Raw genomic sequence first — 22,069 nt, forward strand, 5'->3', positions numbered from 1 at the left:
GGAAGAAATAATACCAATCTTACATAAAACTCTTCCAGAGAACAGAAAAAGAGGGAATCCTTCTCAAATTTATTTAATGAGGCCAGCATAAACTTGATATTAAAACCTGACAACATTACAAGAAAGGAAAATTACAGGCCTTTCTCTCTCATGAAAATCATTGCAAAAAGCCTAAAATGACATAAGAAAAGTATATTATGATCAAATTGAGTCTACTTCATGAATGCCAAGAAGGCTTAACAATGGAAAGTCAATCAATGTAATCCACCACGTAACATAAGAAAGGAGAAAAATAGGACTTCCCTGGTGGCACAGTGGTTAAGAATCCGCCTGCCAATGCAGGGGCCACAGGTTCGAGCCGTGGTCCGGGAAGATCCCACATGCCACGGAGCAACTAAGCCCATGCGCCACAACTATTGAGCCTGCACTCTAGAGCCCGCAAGCCACAACGTGAGCCCACGTGTCAAAACTACTGAAGCCCGCGTGCCTAGAGCCCATGCTCTGCAACAAGAGAAGCAACCACAATGAGAAGCCCACGCACCGCAACAAAGAGTAGCTCCTGCTTGCGGCAACTAGAGAAAGCCTGCGCGAAGCAACAAAGACCCAACACGGCCAAAAATAAATAGTTAAATTTTTTTTCAAAAAAGGAGAAAATCATATTCTATCCACCAATGAAGTGAAAACACTTGGTAAAAGTCACCATTCATTCATGATAAAAACTCTTAGATATTTCCTTATCTGATAAGAGGTAGCTATATAAAACCCAAAGCAAACATCACATTTAATGATGAAATACTGATGCTTTCTCCCTAAGACTGGGAGTGAGACAAGAATATATAAAGAACCCCTACACATTAATAAGACAGACAACTCAATAAAAATATGAGCAAAAGATCCGAATAGGCACTTCAGAAATAATTATATGCAAATAGCCTATAAACTATGGAAAGGTACTCAGCTTCATTAGTCATCAGGATTTGAGTGAAGATTTTTTTTTTTAAGTACTTTTCTTCCGAGCAGAGAAATTAAACAGAGGGACAAGAGTTGTAACAGGAAATTCTAATGCACTTAAAATATCACATAGGAAGTGTGGAACATAAAAATTGTGCTCACATTCAACTAAATAAGAAAAATAATCATCTTATTTTCAAAATTTATTTGTTAAGCACTTACAATGCAGCAAGTACTGTGGTAATTATCAAGACCAACACCACTTAAGATCATGCATCTTTAAAAAGTTTTCAAACTGTAGAGATAGGAAGAAGGCATCATGGAATAAATCAAGGAAAAAGGGATTGATCTGGATATCAGAAAATGTGAATTCTGTCTTAAATTTGCAGTACAAAACCAGGTTAACTTTGGACAAATTACTTTTTTAAGCTTCACACTCTACTTCTATAAAATAAGATGGCTGGAATAAATTATTTCAAAATTCTTTTTCTGAGAGGGCAGACAGCAGAAGCAAGAAGAACTACAATCCTGCAGCCTGTGGAACAAAAACCACATTCACAGAAAGATAGACAAGATGAAAAGGCAGAGGGCTATGTTCCAGATGAAGGAACAAGATAAAACCCCAGAGAAACAACTAAATGAAGTGGAGATAGGCAACATTCCAGAAAAAGAATTCAGAAGAATGATAGTGAACATGATCCAGGACCTTGGAAAAAGAATGGAGGCAAAGATCGAGAAGATGCAAGAAATGTTTAACAAAGACCTAGAAGAATTAAAGAACAAACAAACAGAGATGAACAATACAATAACTGAAAAGAACACTACACTAGAAGGAATCAATAGCAGAATAACTGAGGCAGAAGAACACATAAATGACCTGGAAGGAAGAATGGTGGAATTCACTGCTGCGGAACAGAATAAAGAAAAAAGAATGAAAAGAAATGAAGACAGCCTAAGAGACCTCTGGGACAACATTAAATGCAACAATATTCACATTATAGGGGTCCCAGAAGGAGAAGAGAGAGAAAGTACCAGAAAATATTTCAAGAGATTATAGCTGAAAATGTCCCTAACTTGGGAAAGGAAATAGCCACCCAAGTCCAGGAAGTGCAGAGAGTCCCATACAGGATAAACCCAAGGAGAAACACACCGAGACACACAGTAATCAAATTGGCAAATATTAAAGACAAAGAAAAATTATTAAAGCAGCAGGGGAAAAATGACAAATAGCATACACAGGAACTCCCATACGATTAACAGCTGATTTCTCAACAGAAACTCTACAAGCCAGAAGGGAGTGGCATGATATACTTAAAGTGATGAAAGGGAAGAACCTACAACCAAGATTACTCTACCTGGCAAGGATCTCATTCAGATTCGATGGAGAAATCAAATGCTTTACAGACAAGCAAAAGCTAAGAGAATTCAGCACCACCAAACCAGCTCTACAACAAATGCTAAAGGAACTTCTCTAAGTGGGAAACACGAGAGAAGAAAAGGACCTACAAAAACAAACCCAAAACAATTAAGAAAATGGTCATAGGAACATACATATCGATAACTACCTTAAACATGAATGGATTAAATGCTCCAACCAAAAGACACAGGCTTGCTGAATGGATACAAACACAAGACCCATATATATGCTGTCTATAAGAGACCCACTTCAGACCTAGGGACACATTCAGACTGAAAGTGAGGGGATGGATAAAGATATTCCATGCAAATGGAAATCAAAAGAAAGCTGGAGTAGCAATACTCATATCAGATAAAATAGACTTTAAAATAAAGAATGTTACAAGAGACAAGGAAGGACACTACATAATGATCAGGGGATCAATCCAAGAAGAAGATATAACAATTATAAATATATATGCACCCAACATAGGAGCACCTCAATACAAAAGGCAACTGCTAACAGCTATAAAAGAGGAAATCGACAGTAACACAATAATAGTGGGGAACTTAAACACCTCACTTACACCAATAGACAGATCATCCAAAATGAAAATCAATAGGGAAACAGAAGCTTTAAATGATACAATAGACTAGATAGATTTAATTGATATTTATAGGACATTCCATCCAAAAACAGATTACACTTTCTTCTCAGGTGTGCACGGAACATTCTCCAGGATAGACCACATCTTGGGTCACAAATCAAGCCTCAGTAAATTTAAGAAAATTGAAATCATATCAAGCATCTTTTCTGACCACAATGCTGTGAGATTAGAAATGAATTACTGGGAAAAAAATGTAAATAACACAAACACATTGAGGCTAAACAATACTTTGCTAAATAACCAAGAGATCACTGAAGAAATCAAAGAGGAAATCAAAAAGTTCCTAGAGACAAATGACAATGAAAACACGACGATCCAAAACCTATGGGATGCAGCAAAAGCAGTTCTAAGAAGGAAGTTTATAGCTATACAAGCCTACCTCAAGAAACAAGAAAAATCTCAAATAAATAATCTAACCTTACACCTGAAGGAACAAATGAAATAGAAATAAAGAAAACAATAGCAAAGATCAATAAAACTAAAAGCTGCTTCTTTCAGAAGATAAACAAAATTGATAAACCATTAGCCAGACTCATCAAGAAAAAGAGGGAGAGGACTCAAATCAATAAAATCAGAAGTGAAAAAGGAGAAGTTACAACAGACACCGCAGAAATACAAAGCATCCTAAGAGACTACTACAAGCAACTCTGCCAATAAAATGGACAACCTGGAAGAAATGGACAAATTCTTAGAAAGGCATAACCTTCCCAGACTGAACCAGGAAGAAATAGAAAATATGAACAGACCAATCACAAGTAATGAAATTGAAACTGTGATTAAAAATATTCCAACAAACAAAAGTCCAGGACCAGATGGCTTCACAGCTGAATTCTATCAAACATTTAGAGAAGCTCTAACACCCATCCTTCTCAGACTCTTCCAAAAAATTGTGGAGGAACACTCCCAAACTCATTCTATGAGGCCACCATCACCCTAATACCAAAACCAAAGATACTACAAAAAAAGAAAGTTACAGACCAATATCACTGATGAATATAAATGCAAAAATCCTCAACAAAATACTAGCAAACAGAATCCAACAACACATTAAAAGGATCACACACCATGATCAAGTGGGATTTATCTCAGGGATGCAAGGATTCTATATGCAAATAAATCAATGTGATACACCATAGTAACAAATTGAAAAATAAAAACCATATGGTCATCTCAATAGATGCAGAAAAAGCTTTGGACAAAACTCCACACCCATTTACAATAAAAAACTCTCCAGAAAGTGGGCATAAAGGGAACCTACCTCAACATAAAAAAGGCCATATACAACAAACCCACAGCAAATATCATTCTCAATGGTGAAAAACTGAAAGCATTTCCTTTAAGATCAGGAACAAGACAAGGATGTCCACTCTCGCCACTATTATTCAACATAGTTTTGGAGGTCCTAGCCACGGCAATCAGAGAAGAAAGAGAAATAAAAGGAATACAAATTGGAAGAGAAGAAGTAAAACTGTCACTGTTTGCAGATGATATGATACTATACATAGAGAATCCTAAAGATGCCAGCAGAAAACTACTAGAGCTAATCAATGAATTTGGTAAAGTTGCAGGATACAAAATTAATGCACAGAAATCTCTTGCATTCCTATACACTAATGTTGAAAAATCTGAAAGAGAAATTAAGGAAACACTCCCATTTACCATTGCAATGAAATGAATAAAATACCTAGGAATAAACCTACCTAGGGAGACAAAAAGACCTGTATGCAGAAAACTATAAGACACTGATGAAAGAAATTAAAGATGATACCAACAGATGGAGAGATATACCACGTTCTTGGATTGGAAGAATCAATATTGTGAAAATGACTATACTACCCAAAGCACCCTACAGATTCAATGCAATCCCTATCAAATTACCAATAGCATTTTTTATGGAACTAGAACAAAAAATCTTAAAATTTGTATGGAGACACAAAAGACCCCAAATAGCCCAAGCAGTCTTGAGGGGAAAAAACGAAGCTGGAGGAATCAGACTCCCTCACTTCAGACTATTCTATAAAGCTACAGTAATCAAGACAATACGGTACTGGCATAAAAACAGAAACACAGATCAATGGAATAGGATAGAAAGCCCAGAGATAAACCCATGCACCTATGGTCAACTAATCTATGACAAAGGAGGCAAGGCTATACAGTGGAGAAAAGACAGTCTCTTCAATAAGTGGTGCTGGGAAAACTGGACAGCTACATGTAAAAGAATGAAATTAGAACACTCCCTAACACCATACACAAAGAGAAACTCAAAATGGATTAATTAGAGACCTAAATGTAAGACCGGGCACCATAAAATTCTTAGAGGAAAACATAGGAAGAACACTCTCTGACATAAATCACAGCAAGGTCGTTTTTGATCCACCTCCTAGAGTAATGGAAATAAAAACAAAAATAAACAAATGGGACATAATGAAACTTAAAAGCTTTTGCACAGCAAAGGAAACCATAAACAAGATGAAAAGACAGCCCTCAGAACAGGAGAAAATACTTGCAAACGAATCAACGGACAAAGGATTAATCTCAAAAATATATAAACAGCTCATGCAGCTCAATATTAAAAAAACAAACAACCCAATCCAAAAATGTGCAGAAGACCTAAATAGACATTTCTCCAAAGAAGACATACAGATGGCCAAGAAGCACATGAAAAGCTGCTCAACATCTCTAATTATTAGAGAAATACAAATCAAAACTACAATGAGGTATCACCTCACACCAGTTAGAATGGGCATCATCAGAAAATCTACAAACAACAAATGCTGGAGAGAGTGTGGAGAAAAGGGAACCCTCTTGTACTGTTGGTGGGAATGTAAATTGATACAGCCACTATGGAGGTTCCTTAAAGAACTAAAAATAGAATTACCATATGATCCAGAAATCCCACTACTGGGCATATACCCAGAGAAAACCATAATTCAAAAAGACACATGCACCCCACTGTTCATTGCAGCACTATTTACAATCGCCAGGTCATGGAAGCAACCTAAATTCCCATTGACAGACGAATGGATAAAGAAGATGTGGTAGGGGCTTCCCTGGTGGCGCAGTGGTTGAGAGTCCACCTGCTGATGCAAGGGACATGGGTTTGTGCTCCAGTCTGGGAGGATCCCACATGCCGCGGAGCGGCTGGGCCTGTGAGCCATGGCCGCTGGGCCTGCGCTCCACAACGGGAGAGGCCACAACAGTGAGAGGACCGCGTACCGCAAAAAAAAAAAAAAAAAAAGATGTGGTACATATATACAATGGAATATTACTCAGCCACAAAAAGGAATGAAATTGGGTCATTTGTAGAGACACGGATGGATCTAGAGACTGTCATACAGAGTGAAGTAAGTCAGAAGGAGAAAAACAAATATCGTATATTAATGCATATATGTAGAACCTAGAAAAATGGTACAGATGAACCGGTTTGCAGGGCAGAAATAGAGACACAGATGTAGAGAACAAACGTATGGACACCAAGGGGGGAAAGGTGCGGGGGGGTGGGGGTCGTGGTGGGATGAATTCAGCAATTGGGATTGACATGTGTACACCGATGTGTATAAAATTGATGACTAATAAGGACCTACTGTATAAAAAAATTAAATTAAATTAAAAAAAAAATGTGACACAGACACTAAGTAAGCAAATGCTGTTGGGAAAATGGCGCCAATAGACTAGCTCCACGAAGGGTTGCCACAAACCTTAAAAAAAGAAAAAAACAAAAACTTTTTCTAAGCTCCCAAAACTCTGTGATACTAACGGTAAAGCCACCAAAGCTCTGACTGTCTTCCTTTAGAATTGTTTTACATGCTTTAGTTTTGGAAACTCAAACATTGCTACAACATTTGAAGACAAATTTTTGGAGATTTCCCGCCAGGAACACAGTGTATAATTTAATATAACTGGCCAATATTAGTCAATTAGACAGAGACATCAAGGTTTTTTAAAATCTTGAATTGAGGGCTTCCCTGGTGGCGCAGTGGTTGAGAGTCCGCCTGCCGATGCAGGGGACACGGGTTCGTGCCTCGGTCCGGGAAGATCCCACATGCCGCGGAGCGGCTGGGCCCGTGAGCCATGGCCGCTGAGCCTGCGCGTCCAGAGCCTGTGCTCCACAGCGGGAGAGGCCACAACAGTGAGAGGCCTGCATACCGCAAAAAAAAAAAAAATCTTGAATTGAACTGTGAGGTTTCTACAGCTAGAAAAATAGAGACAGTCAACATGTTATTTCTACAAGTAACAGAAGCATCTTTATAAGTAAAGCTTTCCTCAGCCATAAAAAGAAACGAAATTGAGTTATTTGTAGTGAGGTGGATGGACCTAGAGTCTGTCATACAGAGTGAAGTAAGTCAGAAAGAGAAAAACAAATACCGTATGCTAACACATATATATGGTATCTAAAAAAGAAAAAACAGTTCTGAAGAACATAGGGGTAGGACAGGAATAAAGACAGAGACGTAAAGAATGGACTTGAGGACACGGGGAGGGGGAAGGGTAAGCTGGGATGAAGTAAGAGAGTAGCAGGGACACATATACACTACCAAACGTAAAATAGATAGCTAGTGGGAAGCAGCCGCATAGCACAGGTAGATCAGCTCGGTGCTGTGTGACCACCTAGAGGTGTGCATTAGGGAGGGTGGGGGGGAGACGCAAGAGGGAGGAGATATGGGGATATATGTATATGTACAGCTGATTCACTTTGTTATACAGCAGAAACTAACACACCATTGTGAAGCAGTTATACTCCAATAAAGATGTTAGAAAATAAATAAATAATTTCTAATTTGTTCAAAGTACCAAAGCTCACTAACCCTTGAATTGTTGGTTATTTTTGCTATTAGAAAGAAAAGATACATCAGGCATAGTATCTATATAACAATGAAATTTCATTTAGTGGAAGAAGCCATATGGTATCAGACAGACGTGAGTTTTTGTTCAAGCTTTGGAACTTACTAGCTGTGAGATCTTGAACAGATTGCTTAAACTTTCCAGCCTTAGTTTTCTCACTGAAAAATGGGGATAAAATAATAAGAATAATAACTCCCCAAAACAAAGATAAACTGGAGGTAGGGTGATTTACCGGACAAGAAAGCGATGCCTGAGGTTGTTATATGAATATGGCAGATATGAGGATTGAGTGATCATACCTCAAACTTAACATGTCCAAAAGAGAAGTCTTGATTTCCTACATCCCCAAACTCTGCTCCTCTCTCAGACTTTCCCATTGTAGTAAATGATCAAGCCTAGGAATAAACCTTGATTTTCTTTTCCTTACCATCTCCAACACTTAATTTACCAGTAATTCTGTCAGCGCTACTTCTGTATTGTATCCCTGACCAGTTTTCACTGTCTTTAACGCCAATACTCAAGTCCAAGCTGTTGTTATCTCTCACTCAGATCCTGCAACAGACTTCACCAAGCTTCTCCTTTACTACCCCTGTAGTGGAGTAGATCTTTGTACTAGCCATGTGTGACTATTTAGGTTTAGTTAAAATTGAGTTCCTCAGTTTCACAGTCACATTTCAAGTTCATATGGCCACATATGGCTACTGGCTACCAAACTGGACATCACAAAATAGAAAATTTTCATCAGCATGGAAAGTTCTATGGGACAGCACTGATCTAGACACATGCCAAACTCACATCTACCTACAGGTCTTTGTACTTGATACTCCCTTTTCAAGAATGTTTATCCCCCCAAATTCGGGGATGGCTGGCTCCTTCTCATAATTCAGGTTTCAGTTCAAATGAAGCTCCTCAGAGGAACCTTCTAAATTTAGAGTGGACCACTCAATTTGAAACAGCTCCCCAATCTCCCCATCCACAGACACTCTCCATCCCATTAGTGTTTTATTTTCTTTATAGCACTTATCACTACCTGAACTTGTTTCATTTTATTTCTGTTTCTACCCATAGAATGTAAGCCCCATGAGGGCAGAACCATGTCTGTATGTTCACAGCTGTATCCCCAATAACTAGAACAATACCTGACACACAGAAGTTTAAAATAGTTGAACAAATCAGTAAATAAGTATGGATCTGGCAGAACATGGATTTTGGAGTTAAACCAACCTATACTCCAATCCAACAGCTATCATATCTTAAGAAAAGTTATTTAATCTCTGAGCTTAATTCCTAGTGTTGTGATGAAGAGTAAATAAACAAAGCCTACAATCTGCCTTGTAGAGAAACATCAGAAAGAAAGAAGCATGACTCGTGGTACGGAAGCACAAAAGTTCTACTGCTTAGGTGATTTCTTTTCCAAGTGTGGCTGACCCATTCCTGATCCCTTTAAAATGAGCTAGGTATTTCTGATATATGCTCCCATAATGCAACAAACCAGAATACGGCAGCATAGTTCTGGATGATACAAAACAAAATAATAATGCTGCGGCTAGAATATTAACAATATTTTAATGACAGCTAATATTTTGGGGTCACATTAAGTGCCAGCCATTGTGCCAAGCATATCATCTCATTTATTTTCTCATGAAAATTCTTTGAGGTAATATTATATTATCATCATACCCATTTTATGAATGAGAAAACTGAGACACTGAGTAAGTAACTCACCCAAGAAGATAGATCATAAATGCAGTGGTTGAGATTGGAACCAGGTCCGACTCCAGAACCGAAGCCTGTAACTACTGTAACATGCACCTTGCTTTTACAATAGATAGTATAGAGCTGCAATCAGCAATACTCTATTTTGGTTACTGCCTTCTGAACTTTTATTTATTTGCCACCTCTTTCTAGCTGCATAAAGAACTGAATATGGCTTGGGAATCCCCTGGTGATCCAGTGGTTAGGACTCGGTGCTTTCACTGCTGGCGCCCGGGTTCAATCCCCGGTAGGGGAACTAAGATCCTGCAAGCCACGTGGCAGGGCCAAAAAAAAAAAAGAACTGATTGTGGCTTTTTACGTCATTTCAGTAATGCTAATGCTCTCAAATCCTTGAGACTAAACTTAGAAAAACTGAAACAGATCTTCTGTCAGTATATACAATTATGAAACTTATTTATTTCCTCCCTCTTTTATTTAAACAAAATTTGGACACTCCAGTAATAGGATTGTTTTTTTGGTCTATAATTGACACATGACAAATGATCTAAACTTTTTCAGTGATTGCACTAGTGACGCAGACCCCTTCCCTCTTTTCTACTTGAAAAATAACTATTTAAAAATGTTCAAGAGGGGTTTAGTTCAGTATACTACATTAGGTGTCACCCTGTGGTAGAGATTCTGAATTCTAATTCCAATTCTAGTGGTGTTCAATCCACCACTTCCCAGCAGTGGGACCTTGATCTAGTTACTACTCTCTCTGAACCTCTGTTCTCCTTTTCTTAAGATGATTCCACTAAATTCGACAATTAGTGAGATCCATTTCGTTTTATCACTGAGACTCTTTAATTTGATTCTCTTATAGATAACTGCACTTAGTTTGAATGTACCCGACCACATCTGATAACCATTCTTCCTTTATCTCTCTCTAAAGAGTTAGGATAACAAGAAATCATTAATATTCAATACAAACCTCCATCAAGGCTTCGGGATGCCCGTTTGCTTGCTGTACGCTCAAAGTGTGGGGCAGGCCTGTCAATCAGAGCACTAGCTTGCCTGGTCTGAGCCTGAGTTCGGCCACTGTATCGAAATTTGGATCCCAGGGCAAGAAATTTGCTTTTAGGAATGGTGTCTGTAGATGTCAGTCTGGGGGGAAAAACATGATAATCATATATTATATACATCATCTCACTCTAATGAGGTTGTGAGATTAAAGACAAAATCAAGTATTAAAAAGTTTCACAATTCTCACAGCTTCCTTATAGTTACTAAGACAAATTTCCAATCAAGCAATCATTATTTTAATTCTGTCATTTCTCAAAACAATATGTATAATTTATTTGTGGCTTATATTAATGATATAATCTTATATCTCTATAGGTAGGGTCTTATGGTTTTCAAAATGCTTTTATAGCACTGTACTATTTTCACTATACCCCTGTAATATTTTCATCATTTTATAGATAAAAGAAACTGAACCTCAAAGAAGGTTACTTGCTTAAGGTCATAGCTGTTAAGAAGTTGGGCAGTCATAGAATTCAAGCCCAGAGCTCTTTTCCCCTCTCCTAGAATAATAATTTTGTCAAATGCACTCCAAACTCAATGCCTGGTATTCAATGCCTATTAAATCCTATTTAATAGGATATTTGGTGTATTTTCAACTCAGTTAGGAACCCCATCCTTTCTAAGCAGTACCCTGTGCTCTCTTTTGTCATGGCATTTACTACACTGAATTGAAACAATCTGTTTGTGTGCTGGTCTCCACTATGAGACTGTGAGCTCTCTTTGGGTAAAGAATAAAGACTATGACTTATTCATTTTGTGTTTTCACTTCGGGCATAGTGCCTGGCATGAATCTGGCATTCAATAAATATTTGCTGAATAAATGCATAAATTGCTACATCAAATACTACCAAAAAGAGAGTATTTTTTTCTCTTTGGGGTAGTTTAATTCAGCAAATGCTTTCTTTTATGTAATGAAGAATTACATGTTAATATATCCTCTTATTTTGATGCAATGGATTTAAATATGCTATCCTACAAGTAAATGCATTGGCTGCAGCTGAAACCTATACATAGATATTAAACATTCAAAATAACTCTTTTTTTGGGGGGAGGGAAAAATTAGGAGTTTGAGATTAACATATACATACTGCTGTATATAAAACAGATAACAACAAAGACCTATTATATAGTACAGGGAACTATACTCAATATTTTGTAATCACTTATAAGGGAAAAGAATCTGAAAATATATATATGTATAACTGAATCACTTTGGTGTACACCTGAAACAAACACAACATTGTAAATCAACTATACTTCAATTAAAAGAAAAGGGAAAAAACCCTCTTTTTACTCTTCCTCACCCTCTTTTAAAACTCTATTTTCTTGGTTTTAAAGAAGATGATGAAAACACAAAGAAATATCTTAATGCCAATAATTAAGATTCTTTAATCAAATATAAGGTGTAGCCTCATGTTTTATTTGAAATGAGAACTGAAATGTTATTTTCCCTGACTTGTCTTTCTGTCCAGTGTTCTTTAGTGCTAAGTATGATATGAAATTACAAATAGAAGAAAAAGTTATCGTGGTTCTCTCTCTTGAGAGCCATTCATAAAGAGTCAAGTTTATTTATGAACAACATGGCATGAAGTCTAGGATTTGCTTCAAAATAATCTGAGAAGTAGTAGGAAGGAGTGAGTGGGGATATAGATAAAGCAAGATTGACCTTGGGGTGATAATTGTTGAAGGTGGGGTTTGGGACCAGAGGAGTTCATTATACTATTCTCTTCATTGTGCTATACATGCAATTTTCTATAATAAAGATATTTTCTTAAAAAGGCAAACTGACAACTAGCTGGCTCTCCTTTCAACAGAAGTAATTATTTGTCTGCTAGATTTTATGTTCCATCAGGACAGGGGCTAGAACTATCTAGTGATATATTCCCAATGCCTAGTACAGTGCCTATACAAAGGGTAAGCACACAGAAAATGCTTGGTAAATGAACACAAGGGGTTAATTATATGTCCTCTTGAAAAGCAAAGGAGATGAAACTTTCTTCTGTCTTCTATCTGATACAACTGTGCTGCAAAGATAGTTCTCTGTGCTCCCTTTCTGGGGTTGATTAGAACCAAAATAACCATCAGCTTCACGTCTTTAACCTTCCAGTATAAGAGCCCCACAGAAGGTAGTTAAGCACTCCTTAGAGAAATTCCATGTGGAGCTAAGTCAGGGTACCTCTTCCTGACAGGACTGGTTTTAGCTCCAGTTAGGGCAATCACAGAGCCTCTAGTAAACACAGGTTCCTATTTCTCATTTCCCTCATCCTTCTACCATACACAGAAAGGTGCTCTGGGAATGTTAAGACAGTGTTTTTCAACCCAAAGAAGGAGAACTAGACTCATTTTATCTTGCTTAAGATGATCTCACCTGAGCTAAATAAAAGACGGCCAGCCATGCAAAGAAGGAAATTTCAATAGCAGGTTTAAAATAGAAGCATGCATAAATAATTTATCCTTGAAAAATACTTAAGTGAGGACAATACCTGAAAAACGTGTGATGCTCTACACAGACTTTCCATAATTTCTTAGCTGCTCGGTAACTGGGAAGTTTGAATCCGATGGTACTTTCATACTGTTCTTGCTATAAATACACAAGCAAACATGGAACATAAAGTATTATTCAACTACAGTGATACAGGACCAGAGAAATATGGTGCTGCAGAAGAGATCATTGTGAATAAAAAGAAAGTTACTAGTCTAAGGACATAAAATATCATTTGAAATTTTTTCCTACTTACCAAAAGAAATTTACTCACTGAGAGTGGTTTTTTCCACAGCAAGGAAGCCAGGGAATGCATCTTATATCATTTACACATGTTATTTTGTTCAGAAACACACACACACACACACATATACACTGTATATTATTCTGAGACACAATTAAGTCACATTTTGATTGTCCAGACAATTGTCCAACAATAGTTACTGTCTGCATTTAGGATACTAGACTACTCAATAATCAGGGAATAGGATAGCAGATGATTCCTCCAATCAACTAATATTATTATGCAATCGTTTTTAGTAATAGGAACTAAAGATTGTGGCTCAAACCAGATTATTGAATTATTAAATGCCTTTTTTTTTCTTTGATTGATCATTAGTTTATCTAGATACTTCTTCGACTGAAGTAAACCACATCCTGCCAGGGCTACTGGAAACACTGTCCTGCTAGTCTCTTGCCTCTTTTTTTCTGCCTTAAGCATACTTTATAAGATGGAAAGGACACTGACATTTACTTCTAGTGCCTATTATTGCCAATAACACTATGATCAGACAGTATCATCTGTATTTTTATACATGAAGAAACTGAGGTCAGAGAAGTCACCTGCTTAGTCTCACAGCTATTAAGTGGCAGAACCAGAATTTCATGGTTGCCACTACACCACGCTACTTCTGAATCATCTGTTGTAGTCACAATACTATACTCACTTCTCAAAATCCTATATACACTTCTATACAATATACACTTCTCAAAATCCTACTGTTGTACTTTATTGCTTTCTTAAGTAAGAATTTTGCATTTTTAGTATATATTATATATAATATATATAACTATATATATTATATAGTTAACATTTAAAGAAACCAAAGACTTCCCATTATCATATATATATATATATATATATATATATATTTTTTTTTTTTTTCTTTTCTGCCTTCCCACATTAAATTGCAAGACTGTTGAGGAATGGACTTGAGGACACAGGGAAGGGGAAGGGGAAGCTGGGATGAGGTGAGAGAGTGGCATGGACTTATATATACTACCAAATGTAAAATAGCTAGTGGGAAGCAGCCACATAGTACAGGGAGATAGGCTCAGTGCTTTGTGACCATGTAGAGGGGTGGGATAGGGAGGGTGGGAGGGAGGGAGACACAAGAGGGAGGAGATATGGGGATATATGTATATGTGTATAGCTGATTCATTTTGTTATAAAGCAGAAACTAACACACCATTGTAAAGCAATTATACTCCAATAAGGATGTTAAAAAAAAAAAAAGATTGTTGAGGGATGGACTTTTCTATTGATATTTACTGTTCCTAGCCCCTAGAATAGTGTCTCACACAAAGAAAGCCATCAATAAATATTTATTGACTGAATGACTCTTGGATTTGAAATTCTTTGACTTTTGCTAGGCACAGGTAAATAACTACGGTATAAATAAATGCTTCAATGATAATCCTTATCCTAAATTTTAAGGCTGCACATTCAGTATTTCCATGTTCAAATAATGAGCCATTTTTCACCAGCAGATGGTGATATATACACACAAAAGCCTCTTTACATGAGTGCGATGCTTTCCTGTTCAGAGCTTTTACCTGTCATCTCATTTGATCTTCAAATCAACCTTGACAGAGCAGGTATTATCCCCCTTGAATGGTAAGGAACACTTTAGATTTATCCAGGGTCTTTTACTTAGTAGGTGGCAGAGTAGGCACTAGAACTTTTTTTTTAAATTTAGTTCCTACTTGAACAATTTTCTGCTATACCATGATGGCTCTTTAATATAAAAGTTAAATTTGGCCAGCATTAGTATATTCTGAAAATTGATCACCAACTAGTAACTGAGTTATCTGGTACAAAGTTGAACATCCAACTCTACTAAAAATCTAGAACTTGACCCTAGGACACATTCCCAGTAACTACTAGAACCTACATATACAAATAATTATATAAGGTAAGGGACCGGTGGTATAAAACATAAGTAATTTAACCCCACAGTTTAAAAGTCTCATGCTACTTAATTTAAAAATATTTTCCATCAAGCTTTTACCTGGAGTAAACAAGGAACAAGTTTATTATCCAAATTTCACTTTTGGCCATGGTACATTTACCTACATGAAGAGAACTGTCCAGAAAACAAATAGGAAGGAAGAGAAGAAGCATCACGGGACTGATTAGGAAACAAAATATCAACACCTAAATAGTTAGCTAGAGAGAGACCTCATAGATGACATAACAAGGAAAACAGGAATGAAGAGATGTTTTAGATATGGTCTGTGTTTGATTCAGGAGGAAAGGGAAACATGAATTCTGTACCTCTCCAGGGCGAATCTTAATGAAAAAGCTGCTACGTTTGTAAGAAATCTTCAGCACTTTGGGCCAAGGAAAGCGGTTAATTCTCAGCTTATCTTTGTAAACCAGAAGGCCACTAGAGCAGACACCTAGGATGATATCCACTCCCTCCAAGTCCTGAGGAAAAAAAGCGTTAGCGTTTCAGTCTTGAGCAAAGTGCTCAACATAGTCGACTATTATTAGACAATCTGAAGATATTAACAACCAAATACAGTTACAAAGAATACAATGAAAAATAAAGTTTAACCTAACAACCATAACCCATGGGACTATTTGGTCTATGTAAAAATGTTGTTACTATACTACATTTAAAAATCAATGTTATTACCTACCACAAATATCTTTAAAATGTCCAAATCAGACTCAGTAATTCTATTTCTATAATCTGTTCTAAGGAAATAATTCAAATCACAGAAAAAGTTTTACACATGATAATGTTCAGAATGTTATAAGAGTGAAAAACTGGATATAACCTAAGTATCCAAGCATTAGGGTTAAATTATTGTTCATCCATACAGTGAAGTACAATGTGGCCATTAAAACAGTTAAATAGAATTTGGGAGATAAATGGGAAAATAATTATGTTGTAACATTAAGCAAAATAAAGCAGGATAAAATTACATACATAATTTGATTCCAACAATATAAAAAATATACATAGAAGAAAGATGAATACACCAAAATGTTAATAATGGCATTCTTTAGGTGGTACAATTATGAACAATTTTTCATTTCAGTTTTCTATACTTTCCAATTACAATAAACATGTATTATCTTTTAAAAAGTATTCAAATATGAAAAAACTAACACATGTATGTAAGAAATTCAAACAATACAGAAATGTGTAAAATTTTAAAAAAATCTACCCTCCTCCTCCCACACTCTTTAACAGTAACCAGTACTGATTTGATAATTTCCAGGATTATCCTATTTTCTAGGCACATACAATTATGTATGGATTATATATATATATATATACATATATTATTAATATATCACCTTTATAATGAGGAAAACAACTAGAAAAAATTAAAATTCAGTGCTTGAGGGTGGAAACTGTATCTAAATCATTGCTATTATCACTCCAAATTCTGTTATTGACAACATGCTCAGTAAGTGTTTACACTGAGTTTGTTACCTGCCCACATTATTAATCATAACTTATTATGGCAAATATTAGTAAATTCTTTGCTTCAGATTTATAAAAATCTTGATTCATGTAGGTTGATAAATTAGGAAATTTCAGGGTATTTTAGTAACAACATACACTAAGCTTAAACCTTCAACCATTACTATCAATTATTTCGTTCATTATTAGTGACTGAGGGAACATCTGCTTTTCTTTTTTCCAAGAAACATGGACATACACACATCTTACCCACTGAAGGAATAGACTGCTATGAGGAGTAATACAGCCACCATCACCACCCCTCAAAGCCACTGTGAAATGTCACTCGGCTTGCACCTCATCTACCTTCACAACACTCCTCTCATAAAACTGAGCCTCTGCAGCCTCCAGAAAGGCTTCCCTCGGACTTCCCTGGTGGCGCAGTGGTTAAGAATCTGCCTGCCAATGCAGGGGACACGGGTTCGAGCCCTGGTCAGGGAAGATCCCACATGCCGCGGAGCAGCTAAGCCCGTGCGCCACAACTACTGAGCCTGCGCTCTAGAGCCCGCGAGCCACAACTACTGAGCCTGGGTGTCACAACTACTGAAGCCCGCATGCCTAGAGCCCGTGCTCCACAGCAAGAGAAGCCACTGCAATGAGAAGCCCGTGCACCACAACGAAGAATAGCCCCTGCTCGCCACAACTAGAGAAAGCCTGCGTGCAGCAACGAAGACCCAACACAGGCAATAAATAAGTAAATGAATAAAAAAAATTTTTAAAAAGGCTTCCCTTAATAATTCAAAAAGAGACACTAATTTATTTTCACCATGCCTGTCTGTATATGAAAATCCTAGGGCAGGCATTTTGGTCTCCCAGTTCTGAAGTACTCAAACCTATCATTATCATAGTCAGCAAATAATTACTATGGTAGCTATGGTAGCTGCATGTCGTATACATGTATGTTTAAGTCAGCAGACCACCAGGACTTCCTGGAGGCCAGGGCATAGGGCTATGTATACTACCAAATATACATGCACAACTATAATTCTTGTTTTTCTATGATAAAGTGGTCATCCCTCCAAAAACCATGATAAGTATAGGAGTTGACTCTATTCCTTATAAACTCAGTATGAGAGAACTCAGATTTTTATAATTACTGATGTTAAGTATAGTAAGTTTTTTTTTAAGTATAGTAAGTTATAACTATTATCCTCAGGTCAAAAAGGAACAGTAAGTTACCAATAAAGCCATATTTGCATGCCTCTTTATTAAAGAAAAAATTTTAATTCAATATATAATATTAATCATCTATGTCTGTAATTCAAGGAAAATAAATTTCACCTGAGTTAATCTCTACAGATAACCATTTATTTAGATAAGTAATAAAAGACCTGAGTTATATGCTTCTAGACTGCTCCTTTTCCCAAAATGAGTATAAAGAAACATATCAGTGCCTACGTGTGTTACGTACAAGCACAATAGAGAGAAGAAATTATATTCAGCTTCAATTCGATGACTACATAACAAAATTTCCCAGAAGATGTCCCCTTAAGTTTTTAAAGGCTGTGGATACAACTACATCTCTCTTTTAACTATATGTTTTGGAGAAACAATTTGCTTTACAACATTTGCTGTAGAAATATGCTGCCTGACTCCTCATGTAATCCTGATAATTACTGAATTGACACCAGCCTCCAGCAGAAATTGAGAAGCAAAACCTAACAATTTCAGTTCTGGACCTGATCTGATCTTCCTACCAGCTACTTTTGAGATTCACAGAAGTTACAGTACCCAGCCCCAAACAATCCAGAGCAACATCCTAAGAAAACTCACTAACATGCAATGAAATTTTATTAGTTACTAGAATGTAAATAAGGAAGAAACCTCAGATACAGATATTCAGGTTGGGAGAAACCTGAAAGGTCATTTTAGTCCAATCACCCACCAAATGTTTGAATGTCCTTTTCTAAATTCCTACCAAGTGATTATTCTGCCTAACCTGGAATATCTCTAGTGACAGACGACTCAGTCCCTTCTGAGGCAGCCCATCCCATCTTTGAAATAGCTCTGTGAGACAATTTGTCCAACTGGACTGAAAAGTATTTCCCTGCAGTTTTCATTTTACCGGCTCTAGTGTTATATCTTGGAGCCATAGTAAAATCTTTACTTCACAAGTTAATCCTTGAAATCCATGAAGACTGACATTTTATCTTTCCTAAACTTTCCCTTCTGTGGGTTAAGTATCCCTATTCCTTTGCCTGTTTCTCACTGGACATGGTTTTGATTCCCCATCACGCATCCTAGTTAAATTTCTCTAAATGAACCTCAGGTCATCCCTTGAGCCCTTTCTTTCTCTCACAAACTCCTCAACCTCCCCAGACATTTCAGTAGCTGAAGATGAGAGAAGTCAAGCGACATCCCTTAAGTATTCATTGTGTTAGGTTGTATTAGGTAGAACTAGGATGAAAGCTCAAGTTTCCAAATCCCTAACCCAGTGGTTCTCAAATGAGCCGCTGTGGTTCCTCCCCTGTGCATTAGAATCACCTGGAGAGCTTGTTAAAACAGACTGCTGGGCTCCACCCACATAGTTTCTGATTCAGTGAGACTGGGATGGGACCTGACATGAGCATTTCTAACAAGTTCCTAGACAATGCTAAACGCTGGTTCAGAGACCACACTTTGAGAACCACTACCTTACGCCAATGATTCTCAGATTCAAACATGAAGGAGGATCATTTGGGATATTCATTAAATCTGGAGACTTAGCCGCTCCTCCAAAGTAATTCAGTAAATCTGGGAGAAGCTCAGGAATCTGCATATTTAATAAACACCCCGGGTGATTCTGATGTAGGTGATGTTGTCTGTGAAACATGCCTCACTGCCACTCTATATTTTCAAGTGTACCTGCATTTTAGGAAATTATCATTTCTTTTGCTCTCGGTGCTGTATCTTTTGATCCTTATGGTTGCTTGGGTGTGAAACTTCGCTCTGATGGTGGAATTGTAAAAGGACAATTCAACTGATACACTTAATACACTTGACTGGTTCAACTGATAGACTTAAAATTCCAACAAGAATTACTATCTCCTCTGAATGTTTTGTAATGCCCCAGATAAAGGTTGGTAAGAAATATTATATAACACAGGTCTGATACATGCATATTAATAAAGGCCAAAGTTACCATTACCTTTGCTTTATGAAGGTCAACACCATACATAGACAACTTTTTGGCATTCTCAAGAAATTCCAGGTCAGCCTGAGCTGGAGTCATGGACCTTTGATAGAAGAAAAACAAAAAGACTTTCAGTGTCACAGTGTCAACATTTACAATAATAACATTTGTATATTACTTGTACTTTATATAAACATATAAACATATACATACCAATATGTATGTAGATATATTTCATAGTCCTAAAAGTAGACTATTATGTATGGAAAAGGACTCTTATCACTACCTGTGTCTAAATAATTGAAATATGCCTTGGAAAAAGAGACCTTGGAGAAACCAAAAGTCACCAAAAGCTATCAGAAAAAAAAAGTTAAAAAATAAAACCTTCTAAATTTCTTTAAAGCTACCTCATCCACCATCAGTTCTGCCCCTCCCTCTCCGTAGGCCTTTTCTCCAACACATGTAAACTCCTCCCACTAATTTATCTTGCCAAGGAGGTGACCAAATTAAATCCTCTGAGGGCATGGTACAACTTACAATCTCCTCTTAGCTGCCTTTTTCTCTCCCTATCCCTGAATTGAGTTAATATGGAAATTAAACAGGAGGGCAGCTGAAGTTGCTTAACTGGGGATTCTTAATGGGGGCAGGCTTGATGAAAAGAAAATTTCTGGTAACAGATGGTGTCCTGCCCACTGACCTAAACAAAATAAATTGGTTAATAGAGGCATGTAGATAATGGGGCTGTTTTCTCTGTTATTAAGATGTCTTCATTACTAGGCATATAATGAATTAAATTTGTTTGAAAACAATCAGCCTCACTGTCTAAACACTCACTGTGACAGTCTTTCCTTCTCCTTTATAACTTTCTTCTCTTTTGAAAAGTGCTCATGAGCTGTTATGTTGAGCTTTGAAGGAAAAAATATTACTCCTAGTGCTGTGCAATTCAAACCAATCAAACAGAAATTCATAGTAACAATAAAGCGGCCACACCCCCAAAGAGAAACCAAGTAAATGCCTATTTCCCATAAGACTGCCAGCCTCCAGCTATAAAAAGCAGCAGTGACCTATTCATTTAACAAGAGAAAGTCTCTTCCAAACCCATCTGTCTTTATCCTCATTAAAAAGAACAAAGGGTTCCCTGGAATAACACCCCCCCCCATAAAAAAAAATCTCAGGAAAGAAACTGCAGATTTGTTAATGACTCAGCTCTCAGAATAAAAACTTCCTTCCACAAGCGCTAAACCATCATACCTGAATGCTCTTTATTAATGACTCTGAAATTGAACACAAAAAAGGAGAATGGGAAAATAAACACATACGCAAGTCTGTATATTCAAGTCATTAAAAACATCTCAGGAAATTTTTGTAGTTTTTTTTCCCTCATATAAATTATATACTTTTCTAGTTAAGGTTACTCCCATTTTATGGGTTTTTGGTTTTTTTGTCTTTGTTGTTGTTAGTGTTAGTATTATTGATGGCTTGAATTTTAGGATTCGAAGCTGGAATGGAGCTTGAAGATTATAGAGTCCAACACTTTCACTTTGCTGATGAAGAAACAAGCATGGAGGGATTACATGGTCGTAGGCAAGTTATGACTCAGTTTAAGGTAGCAGGCTTTAGCCAGGACCCAAGTCACATCACTGCAGCTGGAATCCTAGCTCCTGCACTTAAGAGTGGTGACCTCAATCTCCTAACCAGAAAGTAAGAAGCATAATAATACCTACTTCTTGAGACTAGTATAGGCAATGATTTTTTTAATCTTTGATGAATGAATGAATGTGACTAGTAGGATAAAATGAGATAGTGCTTGTGAAACTGCTTTGTAAAGTATAAATGTTTATTATTATTGCACCCTTAGGTTTCTGATACAGTGGTACATCATAAGCAACTCATAAAAGAGAAATAATTTTTTTTTTTTTTTGCGGTACGCGGGCCTCTCCCTGTTATGGCCTCTCCCGTTGTGGAGCACAGGCTCCGGACACGCAGGCTCAGCGGCCATGGCTCACAGGCCTAGCCGCTCCGCGGCATGTGGATCTTCCCAGACCGGGGCACGAACCCGTGTCCCCTGCATCGGCAGGCG

At 37.1% G+C, this 22,069-nt stretch overlaps 1 protein-coding gene across 32 annotated transcripts in view; it reads right to left on the reverse strand.

Moving 5' to 3' along the window:
* Positions 1–22,069, reverse strand: part of EPB41 (erythrocyte membrane protein band 4.1) — a 205,563-nt gene that overhangs the window by 69,102 nt on the left and 114,392 nt on the right. For all 32 annotated transcript variants that reach the window (XM_049711689.1, XM_049711648.1, XM_049711625.1 and 29 more), the window contains 4 exons: positions 20,005–20,092; positions 15,674–15,826; positions 13,118–13,215; positions 10,543–10,715 (listed from right to left, as the gene is read on the reverse strand). In XM_049711689.1, the coding sequence (XP_049567646.1) occupies positions 10,543–10,715; positions 13,118–13,215; positions 15,674–15,826; positions 20,005–20,092 (512 nt within the window). The remainder of the gene's footprint in view (positions 1–10,542; positions 10,716–13,117; positions 13,216–15,673; positions 15,827–20,004; positions 20,093–22,069) is intronic.

Source organism: Orcinus orca, chromosome 1 (assembly GCF_937001465.1).
Source record: "Orcinus orca chromosome 1, mOrcOrc1.1, whole genome shotgun sequence".
Taxonomy (NCBI): domain Eukaryota; kingdom Metazoa; phylum Chordata; class Mammalia; order Artiodactyla; family Delphinidae; genus Orcinus; species Orcinus orca.